The following is a 22,547-nucleotide window of genomic DNA, read 5'->3' on the forward strand; positions in this document are numbered from 1 at the left end:
TAATTGATATTAAAATAGCAGAAAGACATTTATAAATATAAATATCATATACACACATGTACATAATAAACGTGATGGCATTATATGAAATAAATATTTTCAATTGCCAATGAATGGCCCTGCTAAAGCTCACCTTAAAATTTGGAAATTTATAAAGAAAAAGAGAACTTTGAGTTGACCACGGGAAAAAAAATCAGTTTTTTACTACTTTTAAGATGGAAAAGAAGGGCAACAGAATCAAATATTGATCAAGAGCCATCAATAGAGTTCTATGTGAAACACCAAGAAATCAGTGAAATATTCTAATATGATAACATACTAGGCTATATTCATTTAGATTACAACAGAAGCACACATATATTACTTTAAAAACAAACTGACCGAAAAGTGGTTCTCTCGGATTAGTTGTTACCTGATGAAAGTGTAAGCTCTCACCTGAAAGAGTTTAAAGAGTGTTCTTCCATTGGATGCTACCATCTCCAAGAGCATATCAAACTGCTGCCCTTCTGTTGTCTCACTATATGGAGCACACAGGGCAAAAGTAAGGAAGTCCAAGAGTGAACTAATAACTAGGGCACCAGTCCCATGATCCTGAAACAAAGCAACACATTACCTTGGCTTAGCACAGAGAGCTTCACTTAAAACACAGCTAATAATGGGGATTTTCTGTTATCCTATTATCTTAGAGGTAAACATTTAATTTCCCAACATGAATTTTAAAGTGCTCTCAACATAAGTATACTTGAAGCAGTACTTGTTTTACTAATGTAGTATACCCAGTGCTTATCTTATCTCAAAAAGAAAAGTTAAAATTCAGTCAGATTTCAAGAGACTAACCAAGACTCCTCAAACATGTACAACTAATGTTAGTGTATATTTGTATAAAAGGCAATCTTGGATAACACCTGCAAAGCTCTGGCAGGCTGTTCATATTCCTTTTAGGTGTTATAGACTGCCCATCTCCAAAACTGGTAACCAATGATTGAGGATAGTCTTAAGACACTATTTTACAGTAATAAAATAAGTAAGTGAGCAAGCTGAACTGTAACCAATACTGAAATGAGAGCCACAGTTTAAAACAAACCAGAATAAAAACTGTCCATGTTGTACTTCCAGAACATCTTCAATCTGTATGGTATCACTCATTAAGACAAACTTAACTTTAACTCACCACATGGGAATTAAATTTCTCCAGTAAGTTTTCCAGAAACTTCTTTGAAGAGAGAAGAGAAGCTTTGTTTAGCTGTTCTTGTCTTAAATCATAGTCATCATGCATGGGCTATTGATTAAAAACAGTGATAAATTCATAAGCAGTTGCAGCACATAAAAGTTATTTATAAAGAGTACTCACTGAACACTAAAAGAACTAAAAACCACATCCTTTAAATTTAAGGCAGAAAGGAAACTTGTGATAAGATAAGCCAGCAGAAGTGATGACTTCTCCTGGGTCTGATGAGACTGTGGATAATTTGCCTAACAAGTAAGCATAGATAGTACCGCACAGGGTACTTTTGAGAGAATAAGTCATAGATCTCCCTCTTAAAAAGCAATTAACACCCATTCTGCCTCCCCCAATTTTATAATATAAATTTGAAATGATAAACTTAGCATTTTAAAGTAAGTATTAAAATTAGCAGCAAATACTTCCTTGTCTCAAGATGATTCTCTTTTGACAATTGGAATAAACTAAGAGCATAAAAAGGATTCCAGCACGACAGTTAGGAGTAAAGATCAAATTCTAATTCTGCTACTGACTACAGCCAACCTTAGACAGTTACATTATTTTAACTCTCTCAGTTTCATTTTCCTCAGCTATAAAGATGGAATAAAAATACTAATCTTATTGGACTATTATGAAGCTCAAATGAGATAATTCATGCAAAATTATTTCACACTACTGTTATGTTTTGTTCTAGTTTTTCCACTCATTCTTTTTTTTTTTCATTTATTTTTATTAGTTGGAGGCTAATTACTTTACAATATTGTGTGGGTTTTGTCATACATTGACATGAATCAGCCATGGATTTACATGTATTCCCCATCGCGATCCCCCCTCCCACCTCCACTAATTCTTTTCAAAATTAATTTATGTATTTTTGTCTGATCTGGGTCTTTCATTGTTGTGCACAGGCTTTCTCTAGTTGTAGCAAGTGGGGGGCTACTTTCCACTTGTGGTACACAGGCTTCTCATCATGGTGGCTTCTCTTGCTGTGGAGCACTGGCTTGAGGGAGCAAGGACTTCCGTAGTTGTGGCTTGCAGGCTCCAGAGAGTGTGGGGTTCAGTAACTGTAGAGCACAGACTTGGCTGCCCTGTGGCAGCTAAGCAGAATCTTCCCTTACCAAGGATTGAATTGGGTCCACTGCATTGGCAAGTGAATTCTTAACCACTAGATCACCAGGGAAGTCCTTCACTAATTCTGTAATGGAATTACTTTTAATAAAGATGATAAAATCCACTTTGGGGAATAAATGCAAGGTTTTATACAAGTGATTTTATACAAGGTTTTATACAAGGGCTTCCCTGCTGGCTCAGACAGTAAAGAATCCGCCTGCGATGCAGGAGGCCTGGGTTCATCCTCTGGGTGGGGAAGATCCCCTGAAGGAGGAAATGGCTACCCACTCCAGTATTCTTGCCTGGAGAATCCCATGGACGGCAGAGCCTGATGGACTATAGTCCATGGGGTCACAGAGAGTCAGACACAACAGAGCAACTAACACATTCAAGTGATTACTTATGCTTAATGCATACCACTAAGCCTGTCTAAAATACTTACTATAAGGAATGTATACTCTACACAAAATTGAAATAAACCAAAAATGTCAAAGTTTTACAGCTTTCTCCCTACAACAACTGTCAGCAAGTTAGAGTTTTACCTCTCAAACAGCTTTCAAATGTGCCTTCTTTAGTCCATCCTACTTCAGCATTTCATTTCTTACATGATAACTTGCTCTCCATGCCTCTAACTTGACCTCTAATCTATACTTCACATACCATCCATGAATTTTCTAAAATTCAAGAACTGACATGTTACCACTCTTCTGTTGAAAAAATCAGTTTTCTTTACTATAAAGCATACAAAACTAGCTTCCTTGATACAAAAGGTTTTTATGATGGTCTCTGCACATATCTCTAGCTGTACTCCTAAACCTGTGTGCCCCCATTCACACGTTATGATCCAGTCATATTCAATTATTTTTCGCTTCCCAAATAAACTTTTGCATACGCTAATTATTCTTCCTTAGGAAAGTCTTCTCACAACTAGAAAATATCTACCTGCCCTTTAAGATTCAGATCAAGTGTAACATATTCCATAAAGACTAACCTAGAACTCTTTATCTTCTCATCACAAAACCAGAATCAAGTGCTCCTTTTTAGGGATCCCATGGCCCCTACTATGTATACAATTCTATACACATGTCTACCTTACTAGACTGCCAGCAATTTCAGGGAATTAATTTTGTCTTAACATCTTGGTATTTCTTTTTGTAAACAGCACAGTGCCTAGTTTATAGGCTGTGCTAAACAAATGCTTATTTGAATAAGCAAATGACTGTAAGAGCAAGTTAGGAAATATAGAAACACTGAATTCAGTTGAAACAATAAAATCTAGGTTTGTGGAAATTTAAATCATCAGTCACTCAGAATCAGCTTCCTTGAGAAAAAACCAGTACTCACACACATGAGGGCACAGAGCATATCAACGGCTGCATGGATCACTCCATTGTTGCTCCTCTTGAGTGCTTTTACTACCTTCACTCCGAGACGCTCCCGAAACCTCATGGAACAAAACAACAGCATACAGTAGCAACACCAGAGCATTATTCTATTATTTTATTATAAAAACATAACACTGTAAGCTATTTTAAGTTTCTACTACATTACTACAGCAATTACATATTCTGAATCCCATATCTAGAACATAACAGTTTTCATAATTTTTTTCCTTTGGTGAGGGGGTTGAAGGTTGATTAAAGCTAAAAGGCTTGAATCTGAACTTCCCATTCAAATTCACTAAAACAAGAGTCAGTAATATCATGGGTGAATGTATAAGTAAGAGTCAGCAATATCATTTCCATTCATTCATCTTGCTTTTTTATATCTCATGAATAGAAACTATTATATTACCATATTAAAAAGTAACAAGTTTAATCAGATATAAAGAGGTAAATTTGTTGATTATTTGCTATTTTGAGTTTTTCAAATTCTCATTAAAAAAAAAAAAATTAAGGCAACTTACTTTGGAAGCTGAGTAAAAGCTAGAAAACCAGCTTTGGAAGCCACAAGCCTCCTCACAGCCTGGAACTGACTCTCAAGTTCTGCATTTGAAGCAACAACATCCCCTTCTTGGGACAATAATGCCGTTATGGCATTATTGATCAGCTTTTCTTTGTTTTCTGAGAAGAGACCCTAGGTGAGGAAGAGTATTTCAAAAAAGTTTCTATACCAAAAATTAATGACAATGAACAAATTATGATACAATTTATCTTACATCCTGTGTCACTGCATGCAGAACTCCACTATATGAAATGTTAGCGTTGAACCTGAATACAGCATCTGCAAAGTTGCCATCTGTAAGGAAATGAATGATTCAAAACGATTTAGAGGTCTGCACTGTTATTTCTTACTTATTGTTAAGCAGATGGCTGGAAACGAAATTATAGTTAAATCAATACTTACTTGGAGGTGTAGCCAAGAATCTGAGATGAAGGCTCTCTACCTCCTCATCGACAGGCATACTGAGTAACCCCCATCGCTGACCTTTATGAGTTGATGTCATTTTCACACAAACATCTCTGTTACCAGAGGCTCTTACTCCATCCAGCAAACTTGCTAATAAGGAATCTCTAAGCAAAGTTAAAAATAAAAATGTTTTAGGATTGATAATCTAGGGAGATTTTCATTTAGAAAGCAGCATAGGCCCTTTAGAAGGTAACCTGCTCAGGGGGGCACCCTGGGTACAAGGGAAGTCCTAAAGAGAAGTGGCAGGAGAGAACCTGACATTCCAATACTAGTCCTTCACTTTCCTCTTTCATATCATGTACAAGCTACTATAGGAATGGACTGTTAACGTTTTCCTCTTGTTTTCTGATTTTAAGATTATCTCTAACAGTTTTACTGAGAGATAACTTACAAATCACAAAAGTCATTCAATTAAAATGTAGAGTCTGGTGATGTTTCATAGATTTATACAACTGTACAATCATTACCAGAATCCAGTTTTTATACATTTCCATCACCCCAAAAAGTTTCCTTGTGCCCATTTGCAAAAAACTCCCTAACCCCAGGCAACCATTTATCTGCTTCTTTCTCTACAGTTTTACTTATTCAAGAAACTTCATCAAGAGACTAAAAAGACAGACAAGCCACAAGCTGGGAGTAAATATTTACAGAAGACATATCTGATAAATGACCATTACCCAAAATACACTAAGAACTCTTAAAATTCAACAATAAAAAGAATAACCCAATAAAAAAGCAATCCTGCAGCCCGGTGGGAGGAGGGTTTGGGGGAGAATGGATACATGTATATGTATGGCTGAGTCCCTTTGCTGTCCACCTGAAACAATCACAACTTTGTTAACTAGCTATACCCCAAAACAAAATTAAAGTGGAAAAAAAAAAGGAAAAAAAAATGATCCAAAGTCCTTTATGACGCTTTACATCATATAACATCAGGAAAATGCTAATTAGAACAAGATACCACAACATTAGTGTTAGAATGGCCAAATCTGAAATACTGACACCACCAAACGCTGATAAGGATGTGGAGCGACAGGAACTCTCATTCACTGCTGGTTGGAATGCACAATGGTAGAGTCACTTTAGGAATACAGTTTGGCAGTTTCTTATATCTTATAAAACTCAACAAACTCTTACCATATGCTCCAGTGACTACCTTCCTTTGTATTCACCTCAAGGAGTTTAAAACACACCCACACAAAACCTGCACACAGGTTCAGTTGTTTTACCATGTGGTGTTAGCTGCACTGAGTGTATTTTTATCAAAGGAACTGGCTATCATTATTCAAACAATTTAAGAATGAAAGTGAAAGGTATTATTTTTAAATACTTAAAAAGTGTAAGTTTCAGAAACATACTTTATTTTCCATCCTTTGATTTAATACCAAGTAACCATTTTTATACTCTTAGAAATTTGAAAACTAAATGACGGCTATTTTAAATATGCAACAAAATAAAGTTGTCTTTTCCTGCATCATAATTTTAAAGTTCTAGATAAAATTTATCTTTGTTTTTCCTCTTTGATGAAGCACTCTGCCTTGCACATACTAAGATCTCAAAAACCAGATGAATTAAAAAAAAATACCTCTCTGTTGAGGAGTATTTCCGTATTTGGCCTTTTATAAATTCAATGGTAAAAAGCTGTGGATTTTCTGAGTCACAAACCAACGCAAACACCTAAGGAACACAAGAAACAGTTCCATGAAAGATGTTAATTTTATGGTATTCCATTAGAAAACTACACATCATTTAGTTGACAAAAGTCAAGGCTTAAAAACGTAACTTGCTTATAATATCAGAATTTAAGAGCTGCTTAAAAGTCTCATTCAAATTTTCATATAATACTTAATAAAGTTTTCATTATATACTTGAAAAACAAATATTGCAATATTCATTGTTCTAAGATCAATGAATACAATGAAAAATTAAATACAGATTGTTTCCTATTCTTTAGGCATAAAAAATATTAAAACAGAAAGAAAATGATTCTAATATATCAACAGGAAGAAATCTCATTTAAACTAGTAACTGAAACTTACTTCTCCTAAGGGCTTCAATGTTGCAATATTATAGGTTGCTGGATCACGTTCTACTAAACATGTTTCTGTAAGCGCTAGAATTCTTTTCACAGGTTCCTTCAAACAAAATTGACATATATTAAAAAATTATTGAAGAAAAATGTCAAAATCAGATGAACAAATTTTTACTTTTAACATAGGAGCTTACCGAATGTCTAGGTGATATCTTCTGGACTATAAACTCTGCTAAAGATGTGATGGATTCATCAGTGCTGTATTTGCCAAATCGAAGATTCAAATATTGCTCAAATTCTAAAGGTTCTTTTCTGATCCGCAATGAAATACCTATATAGTTGCCAGCATGATCTATTGCACTTTTGATAATTTCTTCTCTTTGCTCTGATGCAAATAAATGCTGCATAAATTTTGAAATTTAAAATGTTAGGGTTGAAAAAATTAAAGTATGACCATAGTGAATCAACTCATAGGAAAGTGCCTGAAAGAGAAATTCTAGGAGAAAAAAGGGTAGATCTTATCAGAAGTAAATAAGCAGTATGTTGTGGGTGATTATTAAATTAAAATCAAAGTCTGAAATATAAAGCCTTGAAAATAATCACTGAAAAGAAACTATCTCATAAATTCTCAGAGTCTGGTTCTCATCCCTGTGTGGAAAATACCACTCTGGGGTTCCAAAAGAGGCCCCAGGAACCCCAGCCAAGTCCAGTGGAGGTGCTGGGTACTACAGTGGACAGAATTCCAGTTTCAACTAAGGTAGCTCTGACTTCACCTGTTTTTATACAATGTGCTTTCTTGCAAGATTACCTTGAAAAATGCTTAAATGGTCACCAAGCCACTGGCCTATGAATATTACAAACCAATCTCCAGAGTGTATTAAGGATAAGGTTTGGCTACTTGAATGTGGTACCTGGAGGCCAAAAATGCTGTGAAGGGCAGGATAGGAGAATCCCACAAGAAAGACCTGTCCTGCCCAGAATGCCATGAACTACCCTGTTGAGAAACACTGGATCAGATCATGTTTTAAAACCTGATTTCATTTCCAACAGCTTATCTCAGTCACTATGGATGCAGAAGGTATCAGTTTCTTGAATGAATCTGTCATGGTCTCATACCTATAGTGAACTGACTTATTTTAGCTAGTGTTTTTTAAAAGGCAGATAGTATGCTTAGCCTCCTACAACTCAAATGGTGGTCCAAGGACCAGTAAAGTCAGCATCACCTGTGAGCCTGTTAGATGTATAGCATCTCAGTTCCAACCTCAATCCTATGGAATCAAAATCTGAGACTGAACAAGATGCCCCAGCTGATTTGTATGCACCTTCAAGTCTGAGGCACGCTGCAACATACAATGCTATGAATAAACGTGTTCCCAAACTTGCCTGAATGTTCAGCTCCATTATGGAGTTTTAAAAATTGCCATTGCTAGGCCTCCCATTATATTAATTGAATCAGTATCTTCAGAAAGTGAGCCAAAGGCACAGTGGGCTTAAAAAAACTCTCTAGGTGATTACAAAGTGAAGCCAAGTTATACCCATGGACCTATACATTAAGGTTACCAAGTCTGACATCACCTATCATTTAATAAAAGTAACATATGTGAAAAAAATTAAATTAAAACTGCTTGATGCCAACAAGCAATAAAACATGTTGGTAGTTGAGGACTGTCACAATTCTTATCCTTATTGTTTACCTTATGCATTGGAAGACTTGATGAATTAATGTGATTCTGTTAAGATCTGTGAAGCCATATTACTATAATTAGATATGTTTTCCACCAAGAGGTTAATCATTATAAACTTCTACCACCCAGGGAAGAGACAAACCTCTGGGCAGGACCATGACAGGAGGTTTTAGGCTGCTTCAGGGTAGGAAAAGGAACTAATTTTCTCTTGGATCATTCATCTTTTGGGTCTAGATTGAGCGATAACAAAACGTCTACAGGCACATTCCTATATGAGGGACACTAGGATGGTACCCATTATCTGGGTAGAGTGAGAATGGGACAAGGCCTAAAACTCTGAAGAAGCTAACATGTTTTCTAAATCAGATCGTTCACCCCATCCATCATTCTCTTTTCTTTTTGCTACACTTAACATCTTGTATATCCAAAAGACTTGCCCTGTTTCTGCTATTCAGGGATGGAAAATTTGTCTACAGAACACTAAATCTTGGGAGTAGTATTCCCAGGATATTAACATAGCTACAGGATTTAAAATCTCAAGAGAAAGGACTCAGAGTAAGTTCAGCTGAGCCTTTCCATTTGGATAATCTAATGCTCATCTTTGAGGTATAGGATTTAATCAAGAAAGGCAGATGTTTCTTATTAAAAAAATGGTCATAATTTAAAGCTCTGTTTCTACTGCCAATTAACAGGGTCTCAGCACCTTAAGGGGTTTCTACTGTGCCCCCAAATTTACATGTAACTCAGAATTTCAAGACAAAAACATGCGATGAACTCCAAATTTGAAGTTTCAAAGCCTAGTCAGATTTCAGATTACAAATAGCTGGACAAAGGAAAGAAGACTATAAAAAAAGACATTTTAACATAACTTTTTCAAAGAAAGTTTAGAAATTTTCAAGTAAGACATTAATACTAATGAAAATAAAACTGTAATCAGTTTATTTAACATTAACCTACATACTGTGCTAAGCATTTTACATAAAGTATCTATCTCATTTGATCAAAAAAATAAAAACAAAAACCTAAGACATACACATATTATTCTCCACATTTTAGAGAGCTGCAAATTGAAATTCAAGCTGATGTCTCTCTGATACCAAAACCTGCACTAAAAATACCATACTTCCTTCCAGAGGACTCAAAGGAAATTTCAAAATTAAGTGTAAAAACTCAGCTTTCCTTCAAATAGTCATGTCTCTTTTAAAATAACTTTTTAAAAACACTACTTACCAATCTACTAAATCCTCCATAAAGTATACAAAACCCTCCTTGATAATCAGAGAGATCTACAAAGCCTTCAATATTTCTATAGTCATAGGAACAGAGGACTCTGTTTGTTGCAGGGTTAATTTGGTCAAAGCCTCCTGGTGTTACTTCCAAAATGACAGGTTTTCTTGTATCACTCCAGTGATGCTTATAGCAGTTATATCTCTACAGAGAAAAATAATAATACTTTTAAATTCATATTAAGGTTACCATAAAACACCATTACATTTAATGTATCACTCATTGCAGAAAAAAACAACAAAAAATAAAAAGTCTAAATATTATAAATATTTAGAGCTACTATCCAAATTGCTAAAGACATTTTTACTTTGGTCATTTGGAGGTTTATGTTTATTCAATTAAATATGTTTAGGCTAACTAAAGACAGTATCAGTATCAGTTGAGCTGTTCAGTCATGTCCTACTCTTTGAGACCCCATAGACCGCAGCACACCAGGCCTCCATGTCCATCATCAACTGCAGGAGTCTACCCAAACCCATGTCCATTGATTTGGTGATGCCATCCAACCATCTAATCCTCTGTTGTCCCCTTCTCCTCCTGCCCTCAATCCTTCCCAACATCAGGGTCTTTTCAACTGAGTCAGCTCTTCGTATCAGGTGGCCAAGGACTGGAGTTTCAGCTTCATCAGGCCCTCCAATGAACACCCAGGACTGATCTTCTTTAGGATGGACTGACTGGATCTCCTTGCAGTCCAAGGGACTCTCAAGAGTCTTCTCCAACACCACAGTTCAAAAGCATCAATTATTTGGTGCTCAGCTTTCTTTATAGTCCAACTCTCACATTCATACATGACCACTGGAAAAACCATAGCCTTGACTAGACGGACCTTGGTTGACAAAGTAATGTCTCTGCTTTTAACGTGCTGTCTAGGTTGGTCATAACTTTCCTTCCAAGGAATAAGCGTCTTTTAATTTCATGGCTGCAATCAACATCTGCAGTGATCTTGGAGCCCCCCAAAAATAAAGTCAGCCACTGTTTCCATGGTTTTCCCATCTATTTCCCATGAAGTGATGGCACCAGATGTCATGATCTTAGTTTTCTGAATGTTGAGCTTTAAGCCAACTTATTCACACTCCTCTTTCACTTTCATCAAGAGGTTCTTTAGTTCTTCTTCACTTTCTGCCATAAGGGTGGTGTCATCTGCATATCTGAGGTTATTGATATTTCTCCTGGCAATCTTGATTCCAGCTTGTGCTTCTTCCAGCCCACATTTCTCATGATGTACTCTGCATATAAGTTACATAAGCAGGGTGACAATATCAGCCTTGATGTACTCCTTTTCCTATTTGGAATCAGTCTGTTGTTCCATGTACAGTTCTAACTGTTGCTTCCTGACCTGAATACAGGTTTCTCAAGAGGCAGGTCAGGAGGTTTAGTATTCCCATCTCCTTCAGAATTTTCCACAGTTTATTGTGATCTACACAGTCAAAGGCTTTGGCATAGTCAATAAAGCAGAAATAGATGTTTCTCTGGAACTCCCTTGCTTTTTCGATGATCCAGTTTGATCTCTGGTTCCCCTGCCTTTTCTAAAACCTGCTTGAACATCTGGAATTTCATGGTTCACGAATTGAAGAAGCCTGGCTTGGAGAATTTTGAGCATTACTTTACTAGCGTGTGAGATGAGTGCAATCGTGCAGTAGTTTGAGCATTCTTTGGCATTGCCTTTGGGATTGGAATGAAAACTGATATTTTCCAGTCCTGTGGTCACTGCTGGGTTTTCCAAATTTGCTGGTATATTGAATGCAGCACTTTCACAGCATCATCTTTTAGGATTTGAAATAGCTCAACTGGAATTCCATCACCTCCACTAGCTTTGTTCGTAGTGATGCTTCCTAAGGCCCACTTGACTTCACATTCCAGGATGCCTGACTCTAGATGAGTGTGAGTGATTACACCATCATGATTATCTGGGTAGTGAAGATCTTTTTTGTACAGTTCTGTGTATTCTTGCCACCTCTTCTTAATATGTTCTGCTTCTGTTAGGTCCATACCATCTCTGTCCTTTATTGAGACCATCTTTGCATGAAATGTTCCCTTGGTATCTCTAATTTTCTTGAAAAGATCTCTAGTCTTTCCCATTCTATTGTTTTCCCCTATTTCTTTGCAGTGATCACTGAGGAAGGCTTTCTAGTCTCTCCGTGCTATTCCTGGGAACTCTGCATTTAAATGGGTATATCCTTTGCTTTTCACTTCTCTTCTTTTCACAGCTATTTGTAAGGCCTCCTCCGACAGCCATTTTACCTTTTTGCATTTCTGTTTCGTGGGGATGGTCTTGATTCCTGTCTCCTGTACAAAGTCATGAACCTCCGTCCATAGTTCATCATCTAGTCCCTTAAATCTATTTCTCACTTCCACTGTATAGTCATAAGGGATTTGATTTAGGTCATACCTGAATGGTCTAGTGGTTTTCCCACTTTCTTCAGTTTAAGTCTGAATTTGGCTATAAGGAGTTCATGATCTGAGCCACAGTCAGCTCCTGATCTTGTCTTTACTGACTATATAGAGCGTCTCCATCTTTGGCTGCAAAGAATATAATCAATCTGATTTTGGTGTTGGCCATCTGGTGATGTCCATGTGTAGAGTCTTCTCTTGTGTTGTTGCAAGAGGGTGTTTGCTATGACCAGTGCATTCTCTTGGCAAAACTCTATTAGCTTTTGCCCTGCTTCATTCTGTATTCCAAGGCCAGATTTGCCTGTTACTCCAGGTGTTTCTTGACTTCTTACTTTTGCATTCCAGTCCCCTATTATGAAAAGGATATCTTTTTTGGGTGTTAGTTCTAAAAGGTCTTGTAGGTCTTCATAAAACCATTCTACTTCAGCTTCTTCAGTGTTACTGGTCAGGGCATAGACTTGGATTACCATGATATTGAATGGTTTGCCATGGAAATGAACAGAGATCATTCTGTCGTTTTTGAGATTGCATCCAAGTACTGCATTTCGGACTCCTTTGTTGACCATGATGGCTACTCCATTTCTTCTAAGGGATTCCTGCCCATAGTAGTAGATATAAACGTCATCTGAGTTAAATTCACCCATTCCAATCCATCTTAGTTCGCTGATTTCTAGAAAGCTGATGTTCACTCTTGTTATCTCCTGTTTGAGCACTTCCAATTTGCCTTGATTCATGAACCTAACATTCCAGGTTCCTATGCAATATTGCTCTTTACAGCATCGGATCTTGCTTCTATCACCTGTCCCATCCACGACTGGGTGTTGTTTTTGCTTTAACTCCATCCCTTCATTCTTTCTGGAGTTATTTCTCCACTGATCTCCAGTAGCATATTAGACACCTACAGACCTGTGGAGTTCATCTTTCAGTGTCCTATCTTTTTGCCTTTTCATACTGTTCATTCTAACAGAATGTGGTTCACTGGAGAAGGGAATGACAAACCACTTCAGTATTCTTGCCTTAAGAACCCCATGAACAGTATGAAAAGACAGGATATCCTTTTAAAATTAACAAAGGTTTGAACTGTGAAACAGTTTTAAGTCACCTGCATGCAAATCTTAAGGGAAATTAAATAGAAGTTACTTTGAAGGAGTTCCACTGGAGAAAATATTTCAACTTTTGTTGATGGATTCTTTTAATCAAGTTAGATACAGTAAAGAGATAAGTGACATTTCAGGGCTGTTAGGGTATTTAATTTAAACAACCCAAGCTAGTTCAATAAATCAATGTAGATATTTTTCTTGTTGTTGTTCAGTTGCTCAGTCGTGTCTGACTCTGCGACCCCAGGGACTGCAGCAAGTCAGGCTTCTCTGTCCTCCACTATCTCCTGGAGTTTGTTCAAATTCATATCCACTGAGTTGGTGATGCTATCTAACCATCTCAGGCTCAGCTGCTCCCTTCTCCTCTTGCCTTCAATCTTCTCCAGCATCAAGGTCTTTTCCAATGAGTCCACTCTTCACATCAGGTGGCCAAAGTATTAGAGATTCAGCATCAGTCTTTCCAATATTCCAATATTCAGGGTTGATTTCCTTTAGGATTGACTGATTTGATCTTGCTGTCCAAGGCACTCTCAAGAGTTTTCTCCAGCATCATAATACAAAAGCATCTGTTCTTCAGTGCTCAGCCTTTGCTATGGTCAAACTCTCACCTCCCTACATGACTACTGGAAAAACCACAGCTTTGGCTATATGGACCTTTGTTGGCAAAGTGACGTCTCTGCTTTACAATATGCATTCTAGGTTTGTTAAAGATTTCCTTACAAGGAACAAGCATCTTTTTAATTTCACTGCACAAGTCATCGCCTACAGTGATTTTAGAGCCCAAGAAAATAAAATCTGTCACCACTTCTATTTTTTCACCTTCTATTTGTCATGAAGTGATGTAGATTTTTTTTTTATATACACACAAAAAAGCTGAAGCCTCAGTTTGACTGTAGGCTTTTCTAAATACACACCACTGGGAAGTCATCTTTAGAAGTTTGATCACATTAGCAAGTAAAATTTGACTTAGATAACTGGTGCTAGTTGTGTTTGACTCTTTGCTACCTCATCAACTGGAGCCTGACAGGCTCCTCTATCAGTGGGGTTCTCAAGGCCAGAATACTGGAGTAGGTTGCCATTTCCCTCTCTAGTGGTCTTCCCAATCCAGGAATCTAACCCACATCTCCTATGTCTCCTACATTGGCAAGCAGTTTTTTACCACTAGCACTGTCTGGGAAACTCTATTTAGATAACATTCCTTTATAAATTAAAGAACTTAGTATCAGAAATAATTACAAGGGTGAATATCCACTTACTCCCCAGTTTTATTCTTAGAAAAAAACATTTAGTTGAGGCTGATAAGCAAAATGATCTGTACAGAAAAACTGAAAATAAAGGCAAAATGAGGCCAAGAGAAAACAGGATAACAAAATGTCAGATGTGAAATGAACATTCCCTTGTTGACCCAAAAACTCCATAAAGTTCTCTACCCATCAATATGAAGTGGAATGCATGGTCAGTTACATGATTCTTGAGGTAAAAATAAGCTGGTTGCTGCTCAAAAATACAACTACTTCTAATACTAAAATGGCAGAGAAATTCTCTTGCACGTGTTCAGAAAAGAGAGTAAGACATTAGATACTAAATACCTCCACCTCCCAACATTAAATCCAGCAATGTGGTTCACAGAATCATATCCATCAATCCCCTCAGCATTACTGAGCTGTGGCATCATGCACATGACAGTTTCATAAAAGGAATTCTGCAGAAAGACTAAAGGGCCTGCATTAACCCAAGAATATATTTAAAGCCTTGATTCTGAACTGAAGGATGGAGCAGTACCACACCTTTCCAGCAGAAGTGGGTCACAAAATTTCGTGGGAAGGGAGGCCACAAAAGTAGGTGCTTTTCCCAACTATGCTGGTTTACATGTCTCAGCCCACTCTGCAGGATATTCTCCATTCTTTCAGAAGGTAATCAACTGTAAAGCAGTGAGATTTGCCAAGAAAACAAATCATTGTCCTTCAGGATTGTGGTGGCCAAGACAGTCTTAAGAGAACCTGATTTAAGAGTGTATCTAGGAGCAATGGAAAGTCTAAGACCAAATTCAACTTATATAAAACTGCTGCCCTTCGGGCTATTTTCTAGGGATACTGTTTCCACCAAAAAGTTTGAAAAATATTAAGTTGCTGAAGTTAACATATATAAAAGGGAACTTATAACAAAATCTATAAATATACTTTAGGGAGCAGTTGTTTTCCAAATAGATGAGCTATACAGAAAACTCACCTAACATAATTAAAGTAAGTGTACTAAATTATGATTTATAGAAATGTGATTGTGGCTTATCATGTATAAGTAGCAAGGAGCTCACCAAAAACCATTAAGCTACTTTAAATGGCTCCTGGCAACCAACCATTTGCTTGAGTTGAGATCAGTGAGGCTTCTCAGATACTAAAACACAAAACAGAATACCCACAGAAAGGATGAGGGCTTTTAAAAAACAAGGGAATGGTACTGCCAGCATATTAGAATTCAGGTCCTGCCTTTTGCCAGAAGCTAGAGTTCTGGACAGTGCTATGAATTTACTCATTACTCTGGATCCCCCACCCCTATTATATAAGCAATACCTTGTCATGGAAAGAAATTCCATATTTTAAGGGACTGAAAGAAAAGCATCAGCGCCCATTTCCCCTCCCCAGAAGACTCAGATTTACTTTAAATGCTGCTATAACATGTCTAGAGAAGGCCTGGAAAAGTTAAGACTCTAATAAGCAATAATTACTTCCAGAAAGCTGTCATTGCACCATGCAAACCTTCATTATCGGCAAGACCCAGTGAGTGCGAGCATGATCAGTCTCTCAGTCATGCAGGACTTTTTGTGATCCTGTGGACTGTAGCCTGGTAGGCTGCTCTGTCCATGGGATTTTCCAGGCAAGAGTACTGGAGTGGGTTGCCATTTTCTCCTCCCGGGGATCTTCCTGACTCAGGCACTGAACCCACGTCTCCTGCACTGGTAGGTGACTGAGCCAGCTGGGAAGCCCCCAGATTTAGGGCGAGAACATACAATGAGACAGTTTCAATACATAAACTTTCTTACAAGTTTAATCCTTCTAAAGTAAGAATCTTGTACAACAAACAACAATTGTATGTTCTAAAAAGTATTATCAGCAGTGTGAAGCTTCTGTTGCTGTTAAGAACACAGAATAAAGACTTCCTGAATGAAGCCTTGTTTTTAATATTTAGTTCTGCCTGAAGATTGTTTTCTAACTCTTGGCATTAAGTCATAAGTCTAATTTCTCATATTTGAGTTTCCTGTTAAACTACATTTATCTATCACATGATATCAGGAGACATTAAAATTATGTTTCATTTTCTTTAGCTTTGCCACAAAGGGAATACACAGTTTATGCAAGGATTTCTAAAGTGCAACACTGATAAACCAAAAAAGGTATTAATAAATGTTATAAATACTTGCCCTTCCTGTGATTTTTCCTTCTGAAAAATCAGTTCTAAATCTCTGAAAGAGAAGACATAAAAAACATAGTTTATAACAACAGACTTATTAAGAGAGACTCTCAGTTCAGTACTTTCTATCCAAAGTAAGTGAAATCCCAACTTGGTAATCCTGATGTTAAAAAAGGTTGTTAAAGTTACAGTTTAAAGAGATTCAATAAATAGTGTGTGAAATTTTATTGAAAAACAGGGTAGATTAAACATACAACTGCTTTGTTCTATATAATGCATTTAAAAAGACTTAAAAAAGCTATCAAACCTAAAGGACTATCCAGCCTCTTAGTAAGAAAAAAGTAAAAGTTTCACAGTGTCAATTAAGGGTTAATAAGTGGGAAAAGGGCTCAGAACATTAATATCTGTACTTTAACTCATTAAAAAAGAGAAGAGGGGAATTTAGTGTATTAACATGAAACAGTTCTCACCAATGCTTCTGTAAGAAGTTCTGTTCTGTGCTCTGTAGAAAATTTTAACGTTTCTGACTTTTTTCCACTCCCTTTACGAAATGTGAGGTTGAACTCTGTTCCTTGTCCTTTTCCTACAGGACTGATGCTGCAAATGTCTCCATAAGGCCACTAACAAAAAAAAGAAAAAAAAGGAAATCATTCAACTGGTGCTACACTGTGGTGAAATGCAACACTTATTTTTACTATTTTAATTTCAAATCACTGATTAAATGAAAAAATTTTACAAAACAGTACTGAGATCTAGAAAACGTTTTGTTTTACAGTAACTCTATAAAACAAACTAAAAAGTTTTTAGTTATCAGAGACAATAATAAAAAAGTTCTGCTTTCCAATTTCAATGCCTGATTGATTAATGATTGATCAATCCAAAGCAATTAAAATACACAGATATGAAAAGAACTGAGGAATAATATTTTATGATTATCTACAAACCTTTAAAAATAGCAACAAAAAGAGGAATCTGTAAAACATGCCTAATTTGTACTTAAACTAGAATATTTTTAAGTGTTTGTTTACCTGTATTCAGTTTAGTCTTGCCTTTATAAACAGAAACCTTATGACAAACATTTTCTAACCAATGCACTTATGACTTATATGTATCTGTATTACAGTAACAATATTGTCCTTAAAATTATAAAGAATCTACAAATTTTACATTAAAATGATGGTTATGATCAAAGTAACAGTAGAAACTTATACCCCTTAGAGCCTAGAAATATGCACACATATGCTCCCTTTATTTATTTATGTTTGCTCCTGATTACTGAGCATTATATAAGCATATTAATCTTTTTCAAATTTGACATTTCTATCCTTCCTGGCCTGATTTCAGGCTAGGGAGCATTGGTTTTTAAAATTCAAGTGGAGTTCATACACCGAATAGCTTCTAAAATTATTACCTGATTTGTTACTTCTAAGGTATTGGGATTATATGTAGTAATCGCATGGGTTCCAACTGAAAAGACACGCTTATACCTACAAAGGAAATCAAGTACTTAAATTCAGTCTTAAAGGAAACATTTTATAAGAAAATACATATAACACAAAAGGAACAGCTCAATAAATAAATAGAAGTGTTAGTTGATTTAATGTGATTAAATATAGCTTGGTTTAATATTCTCACATTTTTAATGTTCTGAAATGTCACTGATATAAAAATCTACCCATCACTCAATCTACTGTGAAACAATAAGATCCTTAAGTAGAAAAGTAAAACCTATGAAACCAATCTTTGTTGTTAGTATATATGAAGTTAAGCAAAAAACTGCCAGATGATGCCAAAATACTCTAAATGGGAAAATTAAAAAAAAAAAAGACACTATACACTAGTAATTCCTTCAAAATATCCTTTCAACAAGATCATGATGCAAATGAAGGAAAAGCTACAGCCTACAACTGGTCTATCACAGTCCTTTTTCTGGAATCTTAATGATTTCTATTTAAGCAACTACCTATATTACAATTAAGTGTTGCAATTTTTTGGAAGATAGACAAGCCATCTTCCCTTCTTAAGTCACTTCCTTTACTTAAAGCAACATATTTGAAGGAGAATAACCATTTGGGTATCAGTAATTTTTTAGAAGAGAGAGAAATTCATAATGATGAAAAGTGGAAACTGAATTACAAAAACTTATTTAAAACTGACAAATTAGCTCTTTGAAAATAAGATGAGTAATATTCCTTTCTTATCCATTCATCTGCTGATGGGCATCTAGGCTGCTTCCATGTCCTGGCTATTATAAACAGTGCTGCGATGAACATTGGGGTGTACGTGTCTCTTTCAGATCTGGTTTCCTTGGTGTGTATGCCCAGGAGTGTGATTGCTGGGTCATATGGCAGTTCTATTTCCAGTTTTTTAAGGAATCTCCACAGTGTTCTCCATAGTGGCTGTACTAGTTTGCATTCCCACCAACAGTGTAAGAGGGTTCCCTTTTCTCCACACCCTCTCCAGCATTTACTGCTTGTAGACTTTTGGATAGCAGCCATTTTGACTGGTGCGACTATGGTACATACACACAACGGAATATTACTCAGCCATTAAAAAGAATACATTTGAATCAGTTCTAATGAGATGGATGAAACTGGAGCCCATTATACAGAGTGAAGTTAGCCAGAAAGATAAACACCAATACAGTATACTAATGCATATATATGGAATTTAGAAAGATAGTAACTATAACCCTATATGCAAGACAGAAAAAGAGACACAGAGGTATAGAACAGACTTTTGGACTCTATGGGAGAAGGCAAGGGTGGGAAGATCTGAGAGAATAGCATTGAAACATGTATATTATCAAGTGTGAAACAGATCACCAGTCCAGGATGGATCCACGAGACAAGTGCTCAGGGATGGTGCACTGGGATGACCCAGAGGGATGGGGTGGGGAGGGATGTGGGAGGGAGGTTCAGGATGGGGAACACATGTAAATCCATGGCTGATTCATGTCAATGTATGGCAAAACCCACTACAATACTGTAAAGTAATTAGCCTCCAACTAATAAAAATAAATGGAAAAAAAGAAACAAAAAACAACCTAGTAGCTTTACTACAGTATCATTTGCTATTAGTCATTGCAAGTATATGCTCATTCTTTTTAATAAACAATTTCAAAGCCTTTTTTTTTCCAGAAAAAAAGAAAAAAGATGATAAACTAGGGCTGTGCTGTGAGCTCAGTTGCTCAGTCATGTCTAACTCTTTGCAACCCCATGGACTGTAGCCCACCAGGCCGCTCTGTTCATGGGATTCCCCAGGCAAGAATACTGGAATAGGTTGCCATCTCCTTCTCCAGAAAATAAGTCTAAGAAAATACAAAAACAAAATTAAGAATAAGATAATTTATAACCATAGACACAGGAGAAAAAAAATGATATTTGAGATAAATCAACATCTATTACATGAATTTAAGAAAGCCAAAAACAATTACATCCTACAAAAGTACTAGGATCAAACAAGGAGATGAAACCCTAAAGGAACAGGTAAATTCTATGCTTCTTCAACTGTTCCAGGAAACAAACTAAAGCTTCTCAGTTCTTCCAGGGATAATAAAACCTGGCAAAACAAACAAATCTATTTTTAAATAAATAGTATCAATAAGAATCAAATAACAGATTAAAATAGTAATACACCATGATCAAAGACAGTTCATTGTAGGAAAACAGCTGAATTTTAGAAAAATGTGTTAATTAGGATATTTATTGAAATATTTTTTGGTATTTTAGTAAGAGATTTTTAAATGATCAAAATGGACGTTAAATATAATCAGATGCCTTTTTTACATGAATGGAAAAGATTGTGCTTTTCTGCTTTAAACTACTAACAGTAAAAAGGTACACATTACCATAAACCAACAGTCACCCTCTGACTCAAAGGTCACACGCTAGGAGTATTCTCATGAAGATCAAGAGAGCTCTTTCACATTTTAACTTCCTATTGCTCTAATCAGTACATTATATAATAAAAATGACAAAGCTTCCATTTTTGGGAAAAATGATAGATTTTATTAATCTTTACCATTTTGCTGTATTACAAATTTTTTCCCTAATTTCTTATGTTGAAGGTGCAATGGGAAACTAAACAATGAGCACACTTCCTTCTAATATAAAAACATTCATTTGCTGCTATCTAAAGTGGCATCACCAACGCGATGGACGTGAGTTTGAGTAGGTTCCGGGAGTTGGTGATGGGACAGGGAAGCCTGGCATGCTGCAGTCCATGGGGTCGCAAAGAGTCGGACGCGACTGAACTGAACTGAAATGAACTGAAAGTGGGGAGAGGGTTGAGGGACAGATGAAGTAGATGAGGATTTATCTAAATAGCTCAAAAGTCTCAAAGTTTCAGAGGCTTAATTAATGAGAAAAAAGAAAACCAAAGAAATAAAATCTTATTAAACTAGTATTTGCTTCAGAAGATAGCATAATGAAATCAAATGTATGGCAGAAATATGAATTCACAAATTCTAACTTTCAGAGTCATCTTGACAAACATGCCAATATTTTTAACTTTAAAATTTTTTATTGCAGGATAGTTGATTTACAGTGTTGTGTTAGTTTCAGCTGTACACCAAAGTGAATCAGTTATACATATAAATATATCCACTTTTTTAAGATTCTTTTCCCATATAGGTCATTACAAAATACTGAGTAGAATTCCCTGTGCTATACAGTCCGTTTTACTAGTTAGATATCTATTAATGTAAAGTGGTATCTACGTCAATCTCAATCTCCCAATTTATCCCTCCCTCCCTTCCCCATCTGCCCCAAGCATAAGTTTGTTTTTCACATCTTTTACTCTCTTGTTCTATAAATGAATTCATTTCAAACATGCCAATTTGTATAATCCTGAAATAAAACTACAGAATTTACTTACTTTACTCTGGAAGCAAAAGCGTAAGAATTAAATGCCTGAAATGTTCCAAATATCAACTGATATGGTGATATTCATAATCTTAAGAGAATCTAAGTCAAGAAAATATCCTTTTCAATTCTACACTAATCTCTACCCAACAAAGCTCTTCCTAACATTTTTCTTGTATAACTTTTTCATCTTGATTAGTGCTGTGCAAAAGAACTTTCCAAAATGATGGAAATATTCTGTAGCTACACTATCCAAATAGTTAGCTCTTTTGAGCACCTGAAATGTGGCTAATGAGCAACTGTAAACAGCCATGCTTGGTTAGTGGTTACCATATTGAAGAGAGTGCATTTTAGATACTGCAGCAAAAGTATGCTGGAGTGAGATGTCCACTAGGCCCAAAATACTGTCATAAGTGGTAAACTCAGAGCCCTAAAGCTTCCTAAGAAGAGTGGCAAGAAAATTCTTAGGAAAATGTCCTTCCATTCCTCTTTCTTTCTCTTCTCTTTTTCTAAGGGTTCCACAGACCTCTCTCCTCTAGGATAGCTGTTGCACTTCCCTTTAAGGTTAGGGCAAATATTGTACTCCCAGGTCATTTAAAACTTTTATAGAGGTTCTTTGGTGGTCCAGTGGTTAAGAATCTGCCTTCCAGCCAGTCAGGGGATACAGGTTCAATCCTTGGTCCCGGAAGATTCACACAACTACTGAGGTCATGTGCTGCAACTATCCAGGACCAGAGGCCATGCTCCACAACAAAGAGAAGCTACCACAATGAGTAGCCTCTGATCACCGCAACTAGAGAAAGACCACACACAACAATGAAGACCCAATGCAGCCCAAAATTAATTAATTTAAACAAAAACTTTTTAAAGCACCCTTAAACCTTCCAAGAACCTAAAATGCCCCCTGGGATACCAGATTTAGATTAAAATCAGAATGAGCTCACATGCATGCTTTGTTAGTGAAACTTGCAATTTAAGATTTTTTTTTTTTAATGAAACAAAGATGTATATTACATTTAGAAAAACTGGCAAAAAGGTAAA

General features: G+C 36.3%; 1 protein-coding gene across 1 annotated transcript in view; it reads right to left on the reverse strand.

Moving 5' to 3' along the window:
* Positions 1-22,547, reverse strand: part of DNAJC13 (DnaJ heat shock protein family (Hsp40) member C13) — a 150,492-nt gene that overhangs the window by 89,510 nt on the left and 38,435 nt on the right. Inside the window, exons 3-15 of the mRNA XM_065942343.1 lie at positions 18,053-18,128; positions 17,112-17,261; positions 16,652-16,693; positions 9,689-9,889; positions 6,968-7,174; positions 6,781-6,876; positions 6,327-6,418; positions 4,679-4,845; positions 4,491-4,570; positions 4,239-4,408; positions 3,677-3,776; positions 1,172-1,279; positions 436-591 (exon numbers count right to left, since the gene is read on the reverse strand). Coding sequence (XP_065798415.1) covers positions 436-591; positions 1,172-1,279; positions 3,677-3,776; positions 4,239-4,408; positions 4,491-4,570; positions 4,679-4,845; positions 6,327-6,418; positions 6,781-6,876; positions 6,968-7,174; positions 9,689-9,889; positions 16,652-16,693; positions 17,112-17,261; positions 18,053-18,128 — 1,645 coding nt within the window. The remainder of the gene's footprint in view (positions 1-435; positions 592-1,171; positions 1,280-3,676; positions 3,777-4,238; positions 4,409-4,490; positions 4,571-4,678; positions 4,846-6,326; positions 6,419-6,780; positions 6,877-6,967; positions 7,175-9,688; positions 9,890-16,651; positions 16,694-17,111; positions 17,262-18,052; positions 18,129-22,547) is intronic.

Source organism: Muntiacus reevesi, chromosome 8 (assembly GCF_963930625.1).
Source record: "Muntiacus reevesi chromosome 8, mMunRee1.1, whole genome shotgun sequence".
In the NCBI taxonomy this organism is placed as follows: Eukaryota; Metazoa; Chordata; class Mammalia; order Artiodactyla; family Cervidae; genus Muntiacus; species Muntiacus reevesi.